The following is a 24,058-nucleotide window of genomic DNA, read 5'->3' on the forward strand; positions in this document are numbered from 1 at the left end:
ATTTTGCGCTATAAACAAAAACTTTACTTTCTGCTATAAAACATTCCCAATAAAGAAAATTAAAAAAATCAAAAGTTTTTATCAGTTTAAGCCAATTTGTATTCTACTACATATTTTTGGTAAAAAAAAAAATCCCAAAAAGCGTATTTTAGTTGGTTTGCGCAAAAGTTATAGCGTTTACAAACTAAGGGATAGATTTTTTGATTTTTTTTTGTTTTGTTTTTATTAATAATGGCGGCGATCAGCAATTTTCAAGTGGGACTGCGACATTGCAGCGGACAGATCGGACCCCTAACTGACATTTTTGTCACTTTTTGGGGACCAGTGACATTAATACAGTAATCAGTGCTAAATAACATGCACTGTTACTGTATAAATGACACTGGCAGGGAAGGGGTTAACACTGGGGGTGATCAAAGGGGTTAATGTATGCCTGTTGGTGCTTACTGACTGTGGGGGAGGGCTCTGTGACAGGCACAGAGAGATCGGGGGTTTCAGCTTAGCTGAGACTCCTGATCTCTCCCTGCCTGTGTGACAGAAGACTCACCTGCTTTGTTTACATAAGCAGGCAGGTCTACTGTTAGTTTTTTCTGACGATCGCGGGAGATGGCGGCAATCGCCGCCGCTCCTCCCGCTGCCCGCCTTTAGACACAGCGGCGGCGCGGCTCCGGTGTGCATGCGCCGCAGAGACCTCATGCACAAAATCACATAGATCTACGCAATTTTGCGCAGCCGAGCCGCCCTGCTGCAGTATATCTGTGGCTTGCCGTCGGAAAGAGGTTAAGGGATATATTAATGAAAAAAAAAGAAATCACATACTGTAGCTGTTTGTCTGTAGAAACTAGTTTTTTTCTGTGTGAATGCGGAAAATACCACATTATGGCCACTAGATGTCGCTGACAAGCATAGCAAATAAATATGCTCCCCAGCTCCATCTAGTGGACATAATGTGGTGAGTTTTGCATTCATACATTCGATCTGCAGAGAATATAGCTAAAGAACATTCACGCAGAACAAATTTACATGTTTCAATGGACAAACAGCTATACACATTTTGTATAAATGCACCCCTAAGTGACCTTTATATTACGTATGTATTTTTCATTTTTGTCCCCTTTAAAAAGAAGAGGCTATCCCTTCAAACCTTTATTGAGGCTGGATCCAGAACACTTTTAAAATGTTAATTGAGACACTAGGCGACCATTGTTTTTAATTTTGCACAGAGTCCCTGTGGCTTTAAGTCGAGCCTTTGGGGCTGAGATAGTTCTTTATGGGAAACACAGTTATAAAACAGCCTTTGGTTTATCTGCAGCAGTTACAGCTATGCATCAACGACCAGAGCAATAAATTTACTGGTACATTTAGAAATTGTCATTGCGCGCTGCATTCCTCTATAGAACAAGATGTATTGCTCCCTTACAAGATGCATGGCCTGGCTACGAGGTTATTACTTAAAGCCCAATGTGTTCCATGCTAGTAAAAGATACAGCAGGCAGTTTTCTCCTACATCTATCGTATACAGGGATTGTGGCGCCCACACATTTTCAGCATTTCAATCATCAGTTTCTGGCCTGCATCCTACTGCCTCACTTTATTAAGCCACTTTATGTAGAGCTGGCGATAACTCATAACTCCCAACATCCCACTTTGGGATGAGATAGTCCCTGTTCTGGATTTTCTGTGTAATGGGGTAACCCATTCCTGCCCAGACTTCAATCCAGTGGAGTACTATGAGCATGAGGCCCCAAGGATCCCATTGCTGATCACTTAGGGAATGCTTGCTGGGCAATACTCCCCATAAGTCCTGTAACGGAGCTCCAATACCCAGCCTAGGTATCTCCGCTGTATAATCCTTGAAGCTGAGGAAGTGCTAAAATATCCAAGGCAAAACCCCCCCAGTAACTGGACGACACACAGTTCTGGGAGTCAAAACTAGACTAGGTTTATTTATTGAAAACACAAACACAAGGGAACTACAATCTAGGAAAACCCCTCCCTCTTCGAGCCATCCCACACACAAAACTGAACATCCCATAATAACCTACTCTAGCCAGACAGGAACAATAGAACAATAGAATGCAGGTATTTAACAATAACACCCATCTCCTGAGGGACACTGCTCCCTCACTCTTCCAACACAAACCACACTCTTAGTGTCCATTCTGCTACAAGTCCTTTTATATCTGTCCTGGGATTAGCAGGCAATGAGCCCTGCTGTGACCCCCAGTGCATAGGATCGTTTCCAAGAGACATTCCCACTTAAATTAGAGAAAGGAGTAGTCCACACAAGTGGACTCGTTACTAAATTATTGAATGCAAGGTAGAGGTTAGCCTACCAGATGGGCAGCAGCATATGACATACAGTTTCAAACAGTTCCATACCAACTTACAGACAGCACAAAGGTAATTTTTTCAGTCAACAAATACTATAATCCAGAGGGCAGAGACAAAAAAGAAGTCTGTACCTACAGGAGGGGTGTCCCAGAGTACTAGGGAAATGTGAGTGGTCCTCCAACTGTCTCCAACTTACCCCCTAAGCCGGGTAAGCTAAACAATCTTCCTTTCCCACCTACATGCAAGTCCATATTCATCCACCCACATGACAAACCAGTTACCACTTTTCTTGTGGCGACTACTGGCTCCCACCACAGGAAGTTCTACGCCTTTCTAATATACCCTCACCCAGGACGCACCTTTCTTAACAGGGGCAGGGCTAGCACCTAGCCCAACTGGCTCCCAGGCCGAATCTTACTCACCACTATAAGGGCATCTAGTGGCCAACCAGGGGAACTAAAGCCTATGTGCTGCACCCTATCAAATTTGAGTAGCCCGGCAGCTGCCTCCAGATTTTCCTCTAAGGGGAAGATCTGTAATCCCTTTTTTTGTCTACATATGGGTTTATATTTATCCACTCACAAGAGAAACCAGTTTCCACACCCCTTGGGGTGACTACTGCTACCCACCATGGCAGAGGCGTAACTAGAACCTTCAGGGCCCCGGTGCAAGAAACCATGAAGGGCCCCCTGGACCCCTGGCGCCCCGGGGCCCTTTACTCTAGTTGCGGGGCCCTTTATTATGGTGAGGGAAGGGAGAATTCTGAAGGGGGGGCAGCACAGAAGGGGGGGACCAGGGGAGCACACAGGGGCCCAAAGACAGCAGAACACAAGTATACTGGATAGGAGAAGTGGCGGGGGCAGCGTACAGAGGAACTAATCTCCTCCATTTTCCTCCTGCAGCTACAGAAGGAAAAAGGAGGACAGTGATTTCTCTACATGCTGCCCCCGCCGCCCCTCCTATTCAGGTGTACAGGGGAGCCACATGGGCCCCCTTGAGCATGGGGCCCGGTTGCGAATTGCAACCCCTGCAACCCCTGTAGTTACGCCCCTGCACCATGGGAAGATTTACACTTTTTTATTATACCTTCACCCAGAGCACCCCTCTGGGCAAAGCTTGCACTTAACCCAAGCAGCACCTAGATCGAATCTGACTTGCCACCAATAAGGGCATCTAGTAGCCAACCAGGGGAACTAAAATCTATGTGCCCTACCCTACCAAATGCGAGAAATCCTCCAGCTACCTCCAACTTTCCCCCTAAAGGAAAGCTAAACAATCTCTTTTTCTTATCCAAATACAATCTCTTTGGTGTCTCAGAGTACAAGGAAATTGTGGGTAGTCCCAGAATATACAAGTCCTCCAGCTTTCCCCCTAAGGAAAGCTCAACAATCTCCATTTCTCGCCTTATTGCGGGTTGGTATTCATCCACACACAGGAGAAATCAGTTACCACTCCTTGTGGCGACTACTGCTACCCACCAAAGGAAGTTCTCCACCTTCCTAATATACCCTCACCCATGACACCTCACTCCTAACAGGGGATTAACTGGCACTGAACTATAGCGGCTCTTAAAGTCGAATCTCACTTATCCAGTGACCAATCAGGGGGAAGTACAACATATATGCCCTACAGTCCATTTTCAGATCTCTGTATCCCTGCTTTCCCCACTCTGAATGTATATTTGCAGTATATATCATTTTCTTTCCTACTCCAAACACATGATGGAATATCATTATGTCATCTGTGATTCGGTGTAAGTTGTCTATTTTTTAACCACTTAAGCCCCGGAAGATTTTACCCCCTTTCATGACCAGGGCCTATTTTGCGATTCGGCACTGCGTGACTTTAACGGACAATTGCGCGGTCGTGCGTCGCTGTACCTAAACGTCCTTTTTTTCCCACAAACAGAGCTTTCTTTTGGTGGTATTTGATCACCTGTGCGATCTTTTGATCATGCGCTATAAACAAAAAAAGAGCTTCAATTTTGCAAAAATAACAATATTTTTCACATTTTTTTATATGATATTCCCCCAAAAAAAAAAATGTAAAAATCAAAATTTTTTAACATTTTAGGCCAATTTGTTTTATGCTACATATGTTTGGTAAAAAAAATCGCAAAAAAGCGTATTTTGATTGGTTTGCGCAAAAGTTATTGCATTCACTAACTAAGGGAAAGATTTTTGTCATTTTTGTTGTTTTTTTTTTTTAACGAGTAATGGCGGCGATCTGAGATTTTTTTTGCGGGACTGCGACATTGGGGCAGACAGATCGGACCCTTGACTGACATTTTTGACACTTTTGGGGTTACCAGTGACATTACTGCAGTAATCAGTGCTATGCATATGCACTGTTACTGTAAAAATGACACTGGCAGTGAGGGAGTTAACTTTATTGGAGAGGGAGGGGTTAAGTGTGTCCCTAGGGGCCTGTTTCTAACTGTGATTGGCTGTGGCTACTAGTGTAAGAACAGAGATCAACGGTCCTACATAGTAGAACCGTCTGATCTCCATTTTTACACAGGGAAGAATGACAGGCGGCTTTGTTTACATTAGCCGCCTGCCTTTCTTCTGGTGTAACAGACGATCGCGAGTGCCCGGCGGACATCGGGTCCGCCGGGCACACGCGCGGGGAGGTCCGTGACCGCGCGGGAGCGCGCCTTTGGCAGCACGCGCTCGCTCCCTAGAGCCTCACAGGCTAGCGAAGTAGTCCTACGTCGCTTTGCCTGTGAGGGGCTGACCGCCGCAGTAAATAGTTGTGCGGCGGCCGGCAAGCGGTTAAAGGAAGTTAGCCATGTACTGAACTTGGCCAAAAGTATGCGGTCCTCATTCCAGATTACTGAATTCAGGTGTAGAGTAGTGAAGGGTACAATTAGTGATACAGCAAAGACATATTCAGTGGCTGCACACTTCCTACCCTGTGGTAACAGATTGGCGAAGGTATATTTCTGTTCCATCATGATTGTGCCCCTGTGCACAAAGCCAAATTCATAAGTACAAACTTTGATGAGCTTAGTGTGTGAATCCCTGACCTCATCGCTACTGAACACCTTTGGGGTGAATTATACCTCCAGCTGTGAGCCAAGTCTTCTCATCAAACACCAACAGGCGCAAATACCCACAGTTCAAAATCTTGTGGGAAGGCTTTGCAGAAGAGCAGGTGTTGGTACAGCCACAAATGGGGAAAAGGCAACTCCATATTAATGACCATGGTTTTGAAATAGGATGTCCAACAAGCCCATATACAGAGCATCCGGAAAGTATTCACAGTGCTTCGCTTTTTCAACATTTTGTTATATTACAGCCTTATTCCAAAATGGATTAAACTTATTTTCCCCAAAATTCTACAAACAATACCCCATAATGACAATGTGAAAAAGTTTGTTTGAAATCTTTCCAAGCCTATTAAAAATAAAAAACGGAAATAAAAAATCACTTGTACATACAGTAAGTATCTACAGCCTTTTCCTCAGTACTTTGTTGAAGCACTTTTGGCACCAATTACAGCCTCAAGTCTTTTTGAGTCTGATTCTACAAGCTTGGTACACCTTTCTTAGGGCAGTTTCTCCCCCGTTTTTCTTTGCAGGACCTCTCACGCTCCATCAGGTTGGATGGGGAGCGTCAGTGCACAGCTATTTTCAGAACTCTCCAGAGATGTTCAATCGGGTTCAGGTCTGGGCTCTGGCTGGGCCCCTAAAGGACATTCACAAAGTTGTCCCGTAGCCACTCCTTTGTTTTCTTGGCTGTGTGCTTAGGGTCATTGTCCTGCTGGAAGATGAATCTTTGCCCCAGTCTGAGGTCCAGAGCGCACTGGAGAAGGTTTTCATCAAGGATGTCTCTGTACATTGCTGCATTCATCTTTTTCTCGATCCTGACTAGTCTCCCAGTTTATGCCACTAAAAAACATCCCCACAACATGATTCTGCCACCACCATGCTTCACTGTACAGTAGGGATGGTATTGATCAGGTGATGACCCGTGCCTGGTTTCACCCAGATATGACCCTTGCCATTCAAGCCAAAGAGTTCAGTCTTTGTTTCATTAGACCAGAGAATTTTGTTTCTCATGGTCTGAGAGCCCTTCAGGTGCCTTTTGGCAAACTCCAGGTGGGCTGTCATGTGCCTTTTACTGAGGAGTGGCTTCCGTCTGGCCACTCTACCATAAAGGCCTGATTGGTGGAGTGCTGCAGAGATGGTTGTTCTTCTGGAAGGTTCTCCTCTTCCCACAGAGCAACGCTGGAGCTCTGTCAGAATGACCATCAGGTTCTTGGTCAACTCCCTGGCTAAGACCTTCTCCTCCGATCGGTCAGTTTGGCTGGGTGGCCCACTCAAGGAAGAGTCCTGGTGGTTTCAAACCTCTTCCATTTACGGATGATGGAGGCCACTGTGCTCATTTGGGTTTTCAATGCTACAGAAAGTTTTCTGTACTCTTCCCCAGATCTGTACCTCAATAAAATCCTATCTCGGAGGTCTACAGACCATTCCTTGTAGTGTATTTCATGGCTTGGTTTGTGCTCTGACATGCACTGTTAATTGTAGGACCTTATATAGACTGGTGTGTGCCTTTCCAAATCATGTCCAATCAACTGAATTTACCACAGGTGGGCTCCAATCAAGTTTTAGAAACATCTCAAGGATGATCAGTGGAAACAGGATGCACCTGAGCTCAATTTTGAGTGTCATGGCAAAGGCTGTGATACTTATGTACATGTGATTTTTTAATTATTATATTTTTTTTTAAACAAACTTCTTTCACGTTGCCATTATGGGGTATTGTTCGTAGAATATTGAGAAAAATAATGAATTTAATCCATTTTGGAATAAGGCTGTAACATAACAAAATGTGGAAAAAGTGAAGTGCTGTGAATACTTTCCGGATGCACTGTAGCTATAATGGTCAAGTGTCCACGAACTTTTGGCTATATAATGTATCTGTGTCTCTGACATCAATAACAACATTGTAAAAAGTTCTAGTAATTCATAAGGGCCCTTTTAACACTGTTAACTTTTTTTTTTTCAGGTCCCGGCTAGTAGCGTTCCAGTTAGATTGTCAGCCTTCACCGCACTCCGTGACTGGGTGTGCACGGGAGAATTATGCCGCCTGCCTGATGGCGTACACAGGAATTATAGGTAATTCTTCACAGGATGCTTGCTGCTTTTATACTGCTTCATTATATAAGCAAATGTTGCAATAAAATGGATGGCTTTTAAATATCCATCTTCTAAAGGGAAAGTGTTTATTAAAGCAGATCTTCACCTTCAGGAGTGACTTACCCCCTCTCTACCCCTCCCTTCCCCTTGCTAGAATAGGGCTGCCTTTTTTTTTCCTCCCCCCTCTTGCACGTCTGGATGTCTAGTGAATGATGTGCACTGTCCTCCCTTTGCCTCCTGGGATATGTACGTCACTTGTCCCAGGAGGCATAGCGCTTTATTCAGAAAGGAGAACGGGGCATGCTTAGTGCTGCATCATCAGGAGATGCACCGGATGAACCAGGATGAGCCCTCTGGTCTCCTGATGATGTTACAATTAACATGGAGGCACAGGGCCAAGAGGTGGCAGAATACAAGAGGATCTCAGCAGGGCAACGCCGGATCCTCTGGGTGGGTGAGTATCAGAAATAATCCTCCCGGACCACCCAGTAAGCAAGGTGGTGGGTGAGAGGTGGCTGGGCATCCCCTTTAAGAGTCAAATATCCTGGTCCTCTTGTTGTATTGTTTATTTTCAAATGCTAGTAAAAAAGGAAATGTATTTAATAAGTTTTGATTGAATATTTCAACAAGGAATGTAATCAAACAAAACGTCTTATAAGACCGTAGAAGATATTATACCAGTTACATCCCTGGAAATACATACTGATTTTTATATTATTGTGACACCAAAGAAAGAAAAAGGGATCGGTGCCTATTTGTAAATTAGTTCCCACACAGCATTTACTTTACAGAGAATTTTCTTTTCCCTTTCTCCTCTTATAAACTCCAAAGCGCCAATGTTTGTAATGAGGCGGTCTTATACCTTGGACAATATTACTATATGAGGAGGTACAGGCGGTCCCTGGGTTACAAACAAGATTGTAGGTTTGTTCTTAAGTCAAATTTGTTTTTAAGTCAGAACAGGTACATTTTATAAGTGTAGCCCCTGCCAAAAGAATCATTTTTAAGTTTTTTGGATAGCATAGGGAAGGGTTAACACCCCTGTACCATTTGTTTTGCTGTCTGTGCCCCTGAAGAAGATCAGAAGATTTAATTTCACTTTCTGTCCCTATGACAATTGGATTTTGAAAATTTTGGGTGGTTGTGGAAACAAGGATTGGTGATAAAGCTTCAGTGGAGACACCTTTTTCACATGAGAACTCTTACAGGAGTGAATTTCCCTTCCTAGGTGGAGATTTCTCCTCACTTCCTGTTGTCTCCCTCTGTTTGTAAGTAGGAGGGGTTTGTAAGTCGGATGTTTGTAACCCGGGGACCGCCTGTAGTTTTAAACTCATGCCAGCAGGCCCATATTTTTGAGTATTTAACAGCAGTACCTCTAGCCCTACATGTTAGCTCTTCTAAAACCCACAAATCATCAACTTTTTGTAGCCATTGGGCTTCAGTGGGTTCTGTGCAGTGTCTCCAATACAAAGGGATAAAGATTTCGTAGTGTTCAATAAATACGGAGTGATTGAGCTCCCATGTCTGCCTAATGATACTGCTGAGCAATGAGTCCACATAGACCAAGGTTCTGGCTTCATTTCATCTTATTGTATGATGGAGATTATGTCAGCGACTGCCTTCCTGTACCCCACCAAATGTGTCCATGCGTTGCGGTGCCGCCAAAAGCCCTCCATCACAAAGGTGATGCCAAAGAGGACATTGCATGTATTTTTTTTTTTTTTTAAAAGTCAAATTCGTTTAGGTACAGCGTTGCATGACCGCGCAATTGTCCGTTAAAGTCACGCAGTGCCGAATCGCAAAAAAACCCCGGGTCAGGAAGGGGCTTAAGTGGTTAATAAAACCAACACCAATAACATCATAACTATTTTATAAACCAGCACCGTGTTGCGGTGTGCACATACACACACTAGCTTACTCATAGATACCCCAATATTTCCAGATTGTCAACCCTATATTTTTAAAGTCCTAATGAAGGAGGCAATTTCAGGCCCCCAAAATGCATTGATGACCACACTCAGTTGATAAACTTCTTTCTGAATACAACCTTATGATGTGGCACTTCAATCTCCAGATCAGAGTTTTTCTTACACCACCCAGGGTTACAGTGATGACCCCCCAGTTTTCAGAAGCAACCTACATAACAATGAGATGCTCCACAGGGATAATATGAACATTTTGATAACAGCAATTTGAGCATAATGCCTCGTACACACGCAACGATTATCGGCCGACCGATCGTCCGACTTTTGTCCAGAGTGGTGTTTTGTTGGTTGGAATGTGCCTAGACTGCACACGAATTTTCTTGGCCAACAAAAATCTACTTCAGAAGTGATGTCATGTGATGGTTTACTTTCCGTGTGTTTTTTCTTCCCTGAGCATGCCCAGTCTTGCTCATCAGATTTTTGTCTGCCGAAATCTGTACTGACTGACAGAAAATTGGCCGTTGTGTTGACGGCCAACAAAAATTTTATAGCCTGCACACCAGATTTTTTTCGGCCGAAAAGTCGCAGTCGGTTGTCGGAAGCATCATACTAACAAGCCGAAAATCGACAGATCGGACGTTGGCCGAAAATTCCCGGCCAATAATCGATGAGTGTGTACGAGGCATAAGTCTATCCCGTACTTCTAGCTCTAGGTTCCAGCACACTCTACCTAATTACCATAACAAAGATAGCACCATGACAAGTTCTAATCATGGTCTATTCACAGGGGTAGGGAACCTTGGCTCTCCAGCTGTGCTGAAACTACAAATCCCATGAGGCACTGCAAAACTCTGACAGCCACAGGCATGCCTTCCTAAGCAGAGGCATGATGGGATTTGTAGCTTCAGCACAGCTGGGGAGCCAAGGTTGTATCTAAAACAAATACAATAAGCTGTGGCTGGAGTTGACCTTCATTTTTTTTACCAACATTTTGGACTGTGAGTCTGTGACTAACTACCCTCTTCAGAACCCTGTTAGATTAGATGCCCCATGTCACATATCAATGTGTTGATTGGCCCCCCCTCAGTTGGAGCTTGCGTATACTTTTACCTAGTCATTATGCTGTATGACTTACCTTTACAAGCTCATTTTTATGTAGGTTTCCATTATTTTTTCCATCCCCTGTATGTAATAACTGCTTTAGGGAAATCACAGTGACATTTTAGCTCGCCTATAACAGAAACATTTATTTTGGGCAGACAGGAGTGTGACTGATCCAGGTGTCACTCCCCGTCTCTGTCTCAGCTGCGTTGTCCTCTACATTTATGCATGCCATATGAAGGAATCGCACAGCTTGTCTCATGGTATTTACGTGTGTCATAAACAGCACTGGCCTCTCCCCGTCACAGCTGGTGCTGGCAACAACCCCAGTTAGCAGTTGGGGCTGGAACTATGGGCCAGTTTTTTTAACAGATGAACTTTCCAGCTCTGGCACAAATCGACAATGAAGGTGATTCACAGCCAAGGCTGTATCTGTCTACATAGTAAAATCATTGGGGGCCCCCCTTTTTTTCTAATCCCCTTCTCAAAGTCATTTCCTTCAGTAATACAGAATATTAATTTCTTTTATAGCAGTAAACAGAGATTCCCTAACTAGATATAGATCACATTTTTCCAAATACATTTGCCAGATGTTATCCATACTCACATAAATAATTGTGTAGCCAAACAGTGCTTTTGGGCCCCATAGCACTTGCACAGTCTTCTATAGCTATAGTTACAGTAGTGAAACACACTGGATACTTTGCTCTTTGTCAGCTGCCTCTCCTTACTGGACACATATACAGTTTTGTTCAAACTTAAAGAGGAACTTAAGTCTACCTAGATCTAAAATTTTAATTTTATTTCTTAATTGTTCCTATATGGAAAGAAATCATACTAGTCCATGTAGTCCAGCATTGTCCTCCTTCCAGCCCAAAGTTCTTCTTTCTAACTCCGGTGCCACCGTCTTGGACCAATATCAGTGCATTACCAGACATGCCACGTGGCTCTGCCAGGTCCTTTAGACCAATGGGCAAGATATGCAGGCTGGACACGTCATCCTTGCCTAGGCGAGAAAGGAGGAAGTAAAAAGTGATTTTTTTTTTTTAAACCAGAATTCCAGCTTTTCCTCCCCAACACAACAGATGCATTGTGCCTGTAAATCAATCACAACCCCACTGTCATTTTATCTGTATCCTACCCAATTTAGCTGTAAAAGGCAGGTTTCTGTGCTTGTGGGGTCATTCCTTCTCCTGGCTGAATTTCAAAGTTCTATGATTTCCTGTTTCCTTCCTTTACCAGTCCCAATACTACCCGTCCCATCATGTGTTGAGCCTCTGGTAGTTTCAGGGAGGGTTCAGGCTCTTGGAGGGTGTGATCTGTGAGGCAGGACTTGAGAGGTATGGACTCCTCCTGTAGGTGTGACTGGGAGGTATTAAATGCTAATTAGGATGTATTCAATCCCACCCACCATCAGAGCTATGAAGGAAGTTACATCATTTGCACAGACTGAAAGACTACAGAGGGGTGGGTTCTAGGCTAGACATGCTGCAGGAAGTGGCTGGAAGGAATTCAGTCTACATCCAGACTATGCAAACTGTCACATGGTACAAAGCGTCCATTAAACACAGAATATCAGAGGATCTGCAGACATCAGAGAAATATGGTACAGAGGTATGACCGATGCTTGAACTGATCATTCCATTCACTTACAGTGAAAAGAAAGTTGGAGTTCAGCTTTAAGTGTTTATTAATAAACAAATTGCAGCTGTGTAAGTGGGAGGGGAAAGGAAGTCGTATCCATAGGTGAAGGTCTGCTTTAACCTGTTGTACTTTAAAGTAACATAAGCAACCATAGGATTCCTCATAGGACCTTTATGTGGAAGTAAACCATGTTTGTACAGAAGTTCTCCCAATCCTGGACTTTGCTTAACACTATGGCACAAATCCCTAGTCCATCCCATGCAGAGTTTCCCAATTTTCCCTGAGGCTACAGCTTTTTTAATGATATAGCCAGGCCTATGCTTTCCACAGTGGTACTGGTGGGCCTGTGTTGAGGGCAGTACCCAGTTCGAAACTGTGATTTGTTGTTGTTTTTCCTTCCAACCACTTTTGGACAGCTGAAGCAAAATAGTAGTAGTAGTGGGAAGGTGGGCCAGGGCATATCGAGAGGAGTCACAATCAGACTTTAAAGCACTGGTTGTCGAAGACTGGACTGTGGCTTCCCACCTGCTGGACTGCAGCCAAAGGGAGGGGAATTCCCCTGTTGGACACTTGTCCCTGGAATAGGTATCCTCATTAGAAGGCTTCCCTTTATTGCTTCTTCTGAGGACACCTCTAAAATTTCCAGTTCCTATACTCTTAGTACGTGAGTTCATTTTTTCTTTACTCTTGCTACATGGAAGGTTTTGGAAGATTTACTAGGCCCTGGTTTCACTAAGGTTGAAAACTACTGTTTGAAAGGGTCCAATTGGGAATATACAAAACTTGCTGTATGGTAAAATACATTAAAATCTCTTGATTCCATGTACTATGAGTATGCCTCAAAGTTATAAAGCCTACAGAGTGTTTTCTATATTTTATGACCTATGTGTGGATTATGCCTGGTAACAAGTCTAACTCCAGCCAAAATGTTTAATTATCAGCTTTGGATCAAGTAGGAACAGTTAAACATCCTGTCACACCCCCCCCCCCCTTCTTCTTGTACCTCTGGCACCCATACAAGAAATTAGGGGATACGGTTGTCAAGGGTATAGTAAGACACAGACAAAAAAAAAATTGTCGGAGGTGCCAACCCTTCCTTATTCTACAAAAAATTGATTTTCTTTTTTGCCTGTGTTCCCTCACGTCTTGTCCTGATGCTAAAAGAAATAATACCCAGTAAAAAGAAAGATTTTGGCTGGAGTATGGTTACACTGATCCAGAGGAGAATGGAAGTTTCCTGCAAATTTCTTTGTTATTTACGTATATATTGAAAAAGGTCATTTATAATAAATTTATCCTTTAATACCCTTGTATTAAAGGGTCATGAAAGGACAAATGTGGTTCCTACCTGGACAGATGTGATGTGTAATTTTAAGCTTTGATCTGTCTCCTCCTCAGGCAGTCCAATTACTCCAAATTATGTGGACAATTCATCCTCAAGTGTCGCCCCCTGGTGCACCTGTAACACGAGTGGAAACCGGCAAGAGGAGTGTGAAAACTTTCTGCATTATTTCACCAACAACATCTGTCTTCGTAAGTCTTTTTATGTTATGTTCCAAAAATAAGATACTGTATATTATTATACTCAAAAAATTGATTAAAAACTACAACCCAAAACATCTTATACGCTAGATTACTTATACACTAGATTACCAAAAGTATTGAGACGCCACACACATTAACTTTACTGGCATCCCAGTCTTTGTCCATAGGGTTCAGTATTGAGTTGGTCCACCCTTTGCAGCTTTAACAGCTTCAACTCTTCTGGGAAGGCTGTCCACAAGGTTTAGGAGTGTCTATAGGAATGTTTGACATTTCTTCCAGAAGCGCATTTGTGAGGGCAGATGTTTCATGAGAAGGCCTGGCTTGCAGTCTCCACACTTATTCATCCCAAAGGTGTTCTATCGGGTTGAGGTCAGGCCAGTCAAGTTCCTCTACCCCAAACTCACTCATCCATGTCTTTATGGACCTTGCTCTGTGCACTGGTCCAAACCATTTGGTGGAAGGAGGATTAGAGTGTGGGGTTGACTTCTTGTCAGAGGCACTTAACTCAATGGACAGCTAGGAGCCTTGGACCAATGTTAAAGCACCAATGGTCCAAGATGTCCAATAAAAATACTACAGTGGAGGCTCTTCTCTCACTGCAGTGTCATAGAAGGGGGCATGTGTCTAAAAGAAAAATTCTCTCTTCCAGCCCGGCCCTCCCAACTTAAAGGAAAAAACATGGGTTTATGGGTATAAGATTTACCCATAATGCCATATTTTTCTCACACGGTTAAGAGGGAGATTCTGCTGCTGCTGAAAAGGTACTTTTTTAATCAAGCAAAGCAATATATTATGTTATATCATAATAATTAAATATTTATCTATTTACTGTGACATTGCTAGTTTGAAGTTATAACTTGAAAATTTAGTAATTTGTCCGTTAAGCCACCTGCTTAAGTACAGATTTTGAGAATATTGTAAATTACCTTAAAAACAATATATAATAACTATTTGTATATTACTTACTTATGGTAATTAACCACTTGCGACCCAGCCCAATTCTGACACTTCTCTTCTACATGTAAAAATAATAATTGTTTTGCTTAACCACTTAAGCCCCAGCCCTATTTCGGACACTTTTTGTTCACAAGTTAAAATCAGTATTTTTTCCTAGAAAACTACTTAGATCCCCCAAACATTATATATATTTTTTAGCAAAGACTCTGGAGAATCAAATGGCAGTCATTGCAATATTTTTTGTCACGCAGTATTTGTGCAGCGGTCTTTAAAACGCCATTTTTTTTGGAAAAATTAAGAAAAATCACATTTCACTGCATTTAAAAAATACTAAACAGTAAAGTTAGCCCATTTTTTAATATATTGCGAAAGATGATGTCACGCCGAGTAAATAGATACCCAACATGTTATGGTTTAAAATTGCGCACACCCGTGGAATGGCGACAAACTACGGTCAATAGAAATCTCAATAGGCGACGCTTTAAATTTTTTTAACGGTTACCAGTTTAGAGTTAGAGTGTAGCTCTTTTTTTTCAATTATTGCTTACGTTCTGGCGATCGCTGCAATACCTCACATGTGTGGTTTGAACAGCGATTTCATTCGCGGCTTGACTTCCATATACGTTTTCTTTCGTGCGCGAGCTAACGGTGACGGGGGCGGCTAAAATTTTTTATTTTTTTTTCCTATTTATTTTATTTTTTTCTTAACTTTATTACAGGTTTTTTTAAAAAAAATAAAAATCTGATCACTTTTATTGCTGTCACAAGCGATGTAAACATCCCTTGTGACACCAATATGCAGTGACAGGTACTCTTTATGGAGGGATCGAGGGACTAAAAGACCCTAGACCCCTCCACTACACTTTCATGTATGCAAAACGCCGAAAACTGCATTTTTGCATACAGCCATTTTTTTAAATCTGCCGCCTTTTGCAGCAGAGTAACCCGGAAGTGACGTCATGGACGCCGCCTCCGGATTACGTCATCGGAGACCCGATCAAAGCCACTTCCGGCTTAGATCAGGACTCCATCCAGCCAGCGGACGCGCCGGCTGGGTGCTCGGGTCTCCCGGTGGGACGGGAGGCCCAGGCAAAGTCACGGAAGGCGGCAGGAGGGAGGGGGGCATCCCCTCCCGCTCAACCGGGTAACGATCGATCGGCTCCCGAGCCGCATAGGTCGTTACCGACGGAAAGCCGACCGTTGGCTCTAAACCACGGTACTGGGATGGTGCCTCTAGCTAGAGGCATCATCCCGGTATAACCCCGCAAAGTTTGTCGACGTAGCCCTACGTCACTTTGCGGTAAGTGGTTAAAAATTACTCGGAATCCCCAAACATTATATATACATATATAGCAGACACCCTAGGGAATAAAATGGTGGTTGTTGCAACTTTTTATGTCCCACTGTATTTGTGCAGCAATTTTTCAAACTCTTTTTTTTTTTTTTTAAACTTTCATTAATAAAACAAAAAATAATTCAGTTTTACACAGAATTACACAGGTTCTGAGGCTAAGTTAATACAGATAAGGCACCAAGTGAGTTCAATTACCACCTTAATCCAACACAGAATCTGTGTAATTAATATATGTTCAGTTTTAAAGGGATGAGGTGGCAACGTTAGACTGGGCTCACAGGAAATGAACAGAATAACATGACTGCGAAAAAGTTTTCAAAGAGTTTGACATTATCAGCGAACATTCTGCAAGTAGACAGCAGCTGTACAGAAGCCCCTCACGCTCTTTGATTTGGCCTGGAAAGAAGAAAGATTAATGCATCACTTTGGCCTTTGTGATTCAGTCATTGGCCTCCTTAATGGCTGCAGCAATCAGCAGCGAGCTGTGTTCACTCAGTTCTAGAATCTGAACATCTAATCAAGCTTGCAAGGCACAAAACTTTATTTTAAGCCAGACTCTAAGATCGATAAACCTAAAACAAAAAAAAAAGGACATTATGTGAGCGGGCTGTTAATAACAGTGACACATGAACGTATGTAAAAGTCATTACACCTGTATAGAACATTAAATAATTACCATTAAAGGCAGTTTCGAGATACCTGCACTTTACAATAGACTTCTATTAGATCCCAATTTTTTTTTTTTTTTGGTGCCTTTTTGTGAAAGTTCACCAAAGATGCAGCATGCAGGACTTTGATGTTCTTTCGGAAAATGCACCAAAAACATGCGATCTAATAGAAGTCTATGGCAAAGTGCGGGTAACACCCACAAAATCCGTGGGTACACTGCGTTGCACCCGTGCTGTGGCCAAACTGTAGTGTGAAACCATACTTAGGGAAATTTATTTTAAGAGCAGTTACTCCATGTAAGCAGTCACTGAAGGCCAAAGAAGGAGTGACTAATGGTGGTTTTTATTTGTTGAGATGGTTAAAGGGCAAGAAACCCAATATACAAAGCAGGCACCACAGGGCAACACGATATAATGAGGAGGTCTCAGCACTTAATAGAGGGGAGCCCATTGGATCAAACTGGTAGATATCAGCAGGGGAGGACAGGGAATGTTTGGCCTTGGATCACTACTGACTCTCCCTTTCATGGCAAGACAATTACCTGTGAGCTAAAGAAAGTACACTGTGCACAAGTGTGTGACGGTGCTGCAACGATTGGTGGCTATGGTGAAGGATAGGTGTTTTCTTTGAGAATATGGTTTATCACAAATTTTTTTCACCTTGATACAAATGCTAAAAGACAGGGATTGTAAGAAATGGAAATAAGGGAGGAAATGCTTTATGACCCGACTTCCTTTGTAGCTCTTGGCATTCAGTGATCTAACATCTCAGAGCCACAACGGAAGTTGATGTTGGAAGACTTCCCTTTCCAGGGTGATCACAGATCTGTAAAGGAAGGGGAAGATAGATATGTAATGCCCAAAAACAGGCCCCACACTGACTGATTTGTGAATGGGGGAATATCTTCACTCAGGGCAACAAGCCTGACATACTAAATACATTATTATTTGTACTGGTCCAAGGGGAAATTCCCCTAGCCCAGTACTCCCTTCTGGGTCAGTGCTGGGATATTGTTCTTAATTTGTAAAAAAATAGCTTTATAGATCAAGGCAACCTACCACCGATCATTTCAGGGTGTCCCTAAAAAGGGAAAGTTTGTATTCATCGATTTTATTGTTTTTGCAGTCAAATGTTGGTTGAAATTTTCTGAAGTATTGTATGTGGTCAGCATTAGGGTTTAGGGGACTAGGTTGCAAGCTTAGGTTGAATAGTTAATTTTAAGGGTTGGTTAAGTGTTAGGGTCCTCCTCAAAAAGAAGCATAAGAGCTGCCATTGATAAGTTGCCTCTGATGGTGCAGGCTAAAGAAACCTTGTCCTGATCCTGTCATTACTATTTATCGAGTCAGTGATTCAGAACAAGCATGTTCCAGGCCAATGACTCACCAAGCTTGAAGATAGAAAAGGTTGAGGAGATAAGTTACAGCCTGAGTTTTGGTGTTAAGTGTCAGGGAATGTTAAGAACTTAAGACGGCTTTTCAGAGTTAGGTTAAGAGTTAAGGTGTTTGGTCAGGGTTAAGTGTTGGATATTATCTACAATAAAGAAAACTTTAAGGTAAGGAGCATTTTTTTGTGTTTACTTGCTGCTTCTGTTGGAAGTGCCAAAACACCAGCTACAGCACCCTGGACAACTAACCTGCCACTAGTAGATAGTTTGCAGTGGAGGCTTACCAAATCTCAGAGTCAGAACAAAGTCGAAGATTTTAGGACAAACACATCAAGGTTTTGGGGGCTCCCCTGGTGCACAGGAGATACTTTGGACCAGTTTCTGCTGCATCCTTGTGGTGCCTGTTTGCAGGATGGCTGCGAGTTTAATATTGCATGGCCAAAATATTTGTTGGAACTCAGTTTTTCAGGCGGACCTGATCAGATGCTCCATGCACCCCTATGGAGCAGCGGATGTCAGCGGTGATATGTCAGCTGACACCCGCTGCTATCTGATCCGATCCTGTCCATGAAATCCAGATGGATGGAAACATAGGTGTGCACAGCCTATTGCATTAGGGTGTGCACCCCAAAGTTTAAATACACATGCATGTGTTTGCCTACATGTATATGGCCCCGATACATTACTCTCCCTGCTGGCAAAGTGAAATAGAAGTGTGTGGCACTTCTCTTATGGCAGAGCAGGTCCGAGTGAGATCTTTCCCATCTCCTCACTGGCAAACAGAGCGATAATGCTAATGTGCCCTAGGTGATTAGGGTGTGCCCAGGCACACCCGGCACACCCTGTGCACACGCCTATGGATGGAAACCCTATTTTCTATCCGTCTGGAGGATCAGATCAGATAGGGTCGGATGAAAATGGACAGGTGGTCCATTTTCATCCAATCTCCCATAGAGAAGAGCGGGGATCTGAGAGGTCCGTCTCTGCAAAGTAAGTGGAGACAGACCTGTCATCCACCTGCTCAGCGGGGATCAGTGGATCGATCCCCACTGTGCAAAACGGAGTCCGCTGGGTGGAAAGCCCGTGTGAAAGGACCCTTAATGCTACAGAATACAAAGACATTTTAGACAATTTTGCATTTCGAACCTTGTAGCAACCATTTGGAAAAGGCCTTCTCTTTTCAAGCATGGCTGTGCCCTGTGTACAAAGCCAGCTCCATAAAGACACAGTTTGATAGAAGCCCTGACCTCAACCCTACTGAAAACCTTTAGAATAATACTTCTCCAACAGCAGTACCTGCCCTTATAAATGCTCTTTTGGCTGAACAGTCACAAATTCTTACAGGCATATACTCCAAAATCTGTGGAAAGTTTTCCCAGAATAATGGAAGCTGCTATAGCCGACAATGATGGATGGACGGGCAACTCCATAATATTGCTCATATAGATGTGATGGTCAGGTGTCCACAAACTTTTGTCCATATTTTAGCCCTTACTATATTGTCCAATTTTAGATTAAGCCTTCATAGAGTAAGCCACATCCTTGACCCCCTACCACTCATGGTGGATCATTTCTTTAATGTTTTAACTTGTTTTTCAGAAAATGCTATACATGCTTTTGGCAATGGGACCAATTTAAATCCAGCGTTAAACCCATCAGTGCCCCCTACGACTCCACTACACAAAGAAGAGAAGTACAGTAATGCTTCTGTTCCTGCAGTCAAAGAGAGTTTCACAGTCCGCGTACAGCCCACCAAGGTAATTGGGAGAAAAAATGTAAAAGCAAAAACACAGATGTTGCAATAGTTCTATTAGCGTAAATACTAGGTGGGCAAGCCATTCTTTTGCCACTTGAAAGCTTGTCTTACACTAGAAGATTTTTTAAGAAATTTTTTGTATGAATATTAGTACTAAAATCTTAGTACATTGAATGCTTTTAATAGACGTGCAGAATGAAATAATTTTTTTGTTTCGATTCGTTATTTACATAGATTTGTTTCGTTAAATTAGTTAAATTAGTTTAATTCATTTTTGTAATTCGATTTGTTTGAATTTGAATCGATTCAAATTTTTTGAATCCAGTCGCATTGAACTGAATTCGACCAAATTTGAAAAATTTTAATCAATTCAAATTAAATTCCATTTGAAATTGAATTGATTATTTTCGAAATTAGAATTTTGGAAGATGGTTTTATTGTTTCTATTCTATTCTATTGTTTTTTAATGTCTTTTCTATTCTTAATTTTCTATTCTATTCTTTTCTAGTCTATTGTATTTTTTCTATTCTAATCAAATTTAAATTTATTCTATTTGAAATTCAAATTTCGGATGAAGGTTATATTCTTTCTATTTTATTATATTCTATTTTTCTATTCTATTCTTTTCTTTTTTTCTATTCTATTCTTCTCTATTGTATTCAAATTTATTCTATTTGAAATTTGAATTTCAGAAGATGGTTTTATTCTTTTTATTTTATTCTATTTTATTTTTTATTCTATTCCTTTATTTTCTATTCTATTTTGTTCTGTTTTACTCTATTATATTATTTTATTTACAATTCTATCCCTTTATTTTCTATTTTGTTCTGTTTTACTCTAATATATTATATACTTTTATTTTCTATTCTATTTTTTTTTCTATTCTATTCTTTTTCTTTATTTTCTATTCTATGTAATTCTCTTTGGAAATTCAAGTTTGATTGGAAAACTTTTCGAAATTAGAAAACTATTCAAATTCAAATTTCGTCCAAAATTTTGTTTTGTTATTTCAGGTTTGTTTAAGTTAATTTCTATTGTCATTCTGAAATTCGGATACATCCAGATTTACGAGTAATTAAAAATTTGTCCGAATTTGTTATTTGAAACAAAACGAACCGTACATGTCTAGCTTTTAACATATTATTTTGGAATGAATGTAATTTCCCTATCAAAATTACATATGCTTTTAAAAATGTGTTAATTGAAAAATAATTACTATCCTGCTTCTTCAAATTTTTTTGTCACTGTGGTTGAAAACGAATGTTGATTTGACCTCATTAATGATTAGATTATTGAACAAATTCTCTTTAAATATTTTGCACAAAAATCTACTAGTGTGGCCTGCATTAGTGTATTCCTATATGGCCTTTCAATTCATCAAATGGAAATCTTTTTCTTTGTCCCCTCTGTTTATATTGATAACCTAAATTTGTTATGACGAAACTTTCATTATAAGTAATCTAGACGTTATTTTTTATTCTTATCTAACAGACTTCGTTTTTGTCTTCCAGGCCACAAAAGACGAGCCATTTTTAGTAGGATCCGATGAAATGAAATCCGAAGTTTTCAACTCCCTGGTTCCCTCTTCCAGTTCACAGTTGGTCCACGGTGGATGTTCTTTACTCATTGCTCTATTTTTCCAGACCTTTATCTGAAGACAGCCAAGGGCCTCGTATTTTATGCTAAAAGAGAAAATATAAAAGCCGAGAGAAAAACTTTGTCTTCTCTATTTTTATTATGTTCATTCATGGTAACCTTAAGAGTCCTTATTTTCATTTATTGTCTTTTGAAATAATCAAGAAAAAATAAAAACACACTCGGAGTCTCTAAAGTGACTTTCAGACGCGTTTCAGAAGAAGGCCTGGTGGGGCCCGCTGGAGATCAAGAACATTGGCATGGATCTCGTTTTAGTGGAGTACCAAGGAGCATCTGAGATGAGACACTTGTGTTATTGCTCAGTTGAAAACAAGAGATAACTGAAACATGGACATGAACTAAGTGATAAGCATTTAACAGTGCCGGTAATCAAGATAATTTGCACACTTGCCGAAATTACAACCCAATAATATGTAGGAAAATGCATACAAAAATGTTATGAATCCTACTCTATTTGCATAATTGGGACACTTATTTTCTATATATTTTAAGAAAAGGAGGGAGGGAGGGGGAGGTGTGTATATACCACATTACCGATTCGTCTGACAAAACACAAGGGAAGCCAGAAACAGACAAGGAGGAAAAGGTTGCGTTTTTAGCATTGGCTTTTATTGGTATCATGTTTTTCAACCTCTAAAGTGCTTGTGTACCTTAATACCCCCTACAACCTATTTCTTGATGGTCATATGAAACTATTTCTACAAGATGGGACAAAATGCTTTCTAACAGGGCTTAATTTGAAGTTATGTCAACATAAGATTTCCGATAATAATTTGGTGTTATAAACCCCCTCCTGTTTCTTTTTCCTCTCTGCTGAGATAGAGTTGAATTCAATCTACACACAATTTAATTTTTAACCTTGGGATTTTTTTTTTCTTTTTTTGGAAAGTAGCATTAAATTGTATTATACAACTCTGGGTGTCTAAAGGTCTTTTTAGTTCTGATGGTCTAAACAGACCGTATATGATGAACATTTCTGTAAGGGTTAATATGGCGATTGCTGGAGGGTTTTGATTGAAGTTGTGTTTGTTAAGAAATGGAATACTAACTGATCATTTTGCAGACTTTCTATCAATAATTGTCAAGGTAGACCCACACTGTGACCATGGATGATGGCAGGTAAGATTGATGCTGCAGCAGATTAAATCCTCCGAAAGATGATCAGAACAGATGTAGCAAAATCAGTAGCCTGATGGAAAAAAACAGGTACAGGCAAAGAGATCCTAAACTCCCTCGGATTCATGGCAAACAGAGAAAGGACTGCCAGCATCAGAGATAACAGATCAATGAGCAGGATAAGCACAAACGCTGCCCAAACAATTTACAGGAACAATCAAGGGCATGAACAGACATAACTCAGGTTGACCTAAATCTGGATAAATACTTATTTCTCTACAATTTATTGACAGACGCAGCTCCATAGTCTTCTTAACCATTGGGTTATGCTGTCTCCTACAGGAGTAGGACACTAGGCAGGAAATTTTTTTACCACGCCTATGGGGCAGTCCCTGAAGGCAAACACCCATTAACTCTGCTATAGGATTCAGTTTGTTTCTTTCTAGTTTAGGAGTAGGACCTAGTTCCCCGGCTGGGACTTTGGTCTTAGCATGTTTTTTATTTTGTTAGAATTAACATTTTTTAGCTAGTTATGTTCCTGTGAGAACTGCAATCAACAGCAAGACTGGGTTTTGGACTGGATATCCTAGATCCTTAAGGTCTCCCAGAACGGCCAGTGAGCATGTGTAGGTTAAAGCCCTACGCTAGGCCTCGCCACGACAGAGCCCCAATGAACGGGGGCTGGCCCGCGAGTGAAACACCTTGCTGGGACACACCTGGTTTAGCCTGAGTCGCAGCATGCCCCTTGGCTGTCAGCGCCTGCAGCCCGAGTGGAGAGGTAGTCTGTCCAGAGTGGCGCCCACCCAATTGTCGTTGGTATGGTGAGTAGTGTCCCCCCATAGCTCTTGTGGTCTCGGGGTGGACGTTGGCCCCTCCTTAGGATGGTCGGGCCCCCCGGTTCCCTTCCATTTCCCCCAGCCCCTCTAAAAGTTATGGTGATCTTTTGGTCCCAACCTACCTCCATGCCCCCCCTCCTGGTGTTAGGTAGGAGCTGGCTTTGCCACTTGCTCCACATAGGGGGGGTGGATGTGGTTGTTGCTGACTGTCCGGATCGCACAGGGGGGGTCTTTGAGCAAATTCCTGGCCCCCTGGGGGTTAGTGACTGGGGCAGGGATGGCCTTTGGGCTCCCTGCCGTGGTTATAGGCTTGGGGGAGTGGCTATTTCTTCTTCAGCGGGTCTGCGCCTCACGCGTCTGGATCGGGCTGAAACTGTAGTCCGCAGCTTTGCGACCTACTCGCGGCTGTCCAGGTACCTGACCAAGCCGACCGAGTGCCTGACCAAGCTAACCAAGATGAGGTGCCTGACTGAGCTGACCAAGCTGACTGGCGGATGCCTCACTCAGCCGTCACAGGCCAAAGACTGAGGCTGCAGCTTGCGGCCTACTCGAGGCAGACGGAACTGGCTGTCTGAGTGACTGACCAAGCTGACCGACATGAGGTGCCTGACCAAGCTGACCGGTGAATGCCTCAC

At 42.1% G+C, this 24,058-nt stretch overlaps 1 protein-coding gene across 1 annotated transcript in view; it reads left to right on the forward strand.

The window, feature by feature from the left end:
- Positions 1-22,383, forward strand: part of GFRA4 (GDNF family receptor alpha 4) — a 727,205-nt gene extending 704,822 nt beyond the window's left edge. The window contains exons 6-9 of the mRNA XM_082258679.1: positions 7,350-7,459; positions 13,549-13,683; positions 19,659-19,816; positions 21,327-22,383. Coding sequence (XP_082114805.1) covers positions 7,350-7,459; positions 13,549-13,683; positions 19,659-19,816; positions 21,327-21,470 — 547 coding nt within the window. The 3' untranslated portion in view covers positions 21,471-22,383. The remainder of the gene's footprint in view (positions 1-7,349; positions 7,460-13,548; positions 13,684-19,658; positions 19,817-21,326) is intronic.
- The last annotated feature ends 1,675 nt before the right edge of the window (positions 22,384-24,058 follow it).

This window comes from Pelophylax lessonae, assembly GCF_965119305.1.
Source record: "Pelophylax lessonae genome assembly, chromosome: 1".
Classification (NCBI taxonomy): domain Eukaryota; kingdom Metazoa; phylum Chordata; class Amphibia; order Anura; family Ranidae; genus Pelophylax; species Pelophylax lessonae.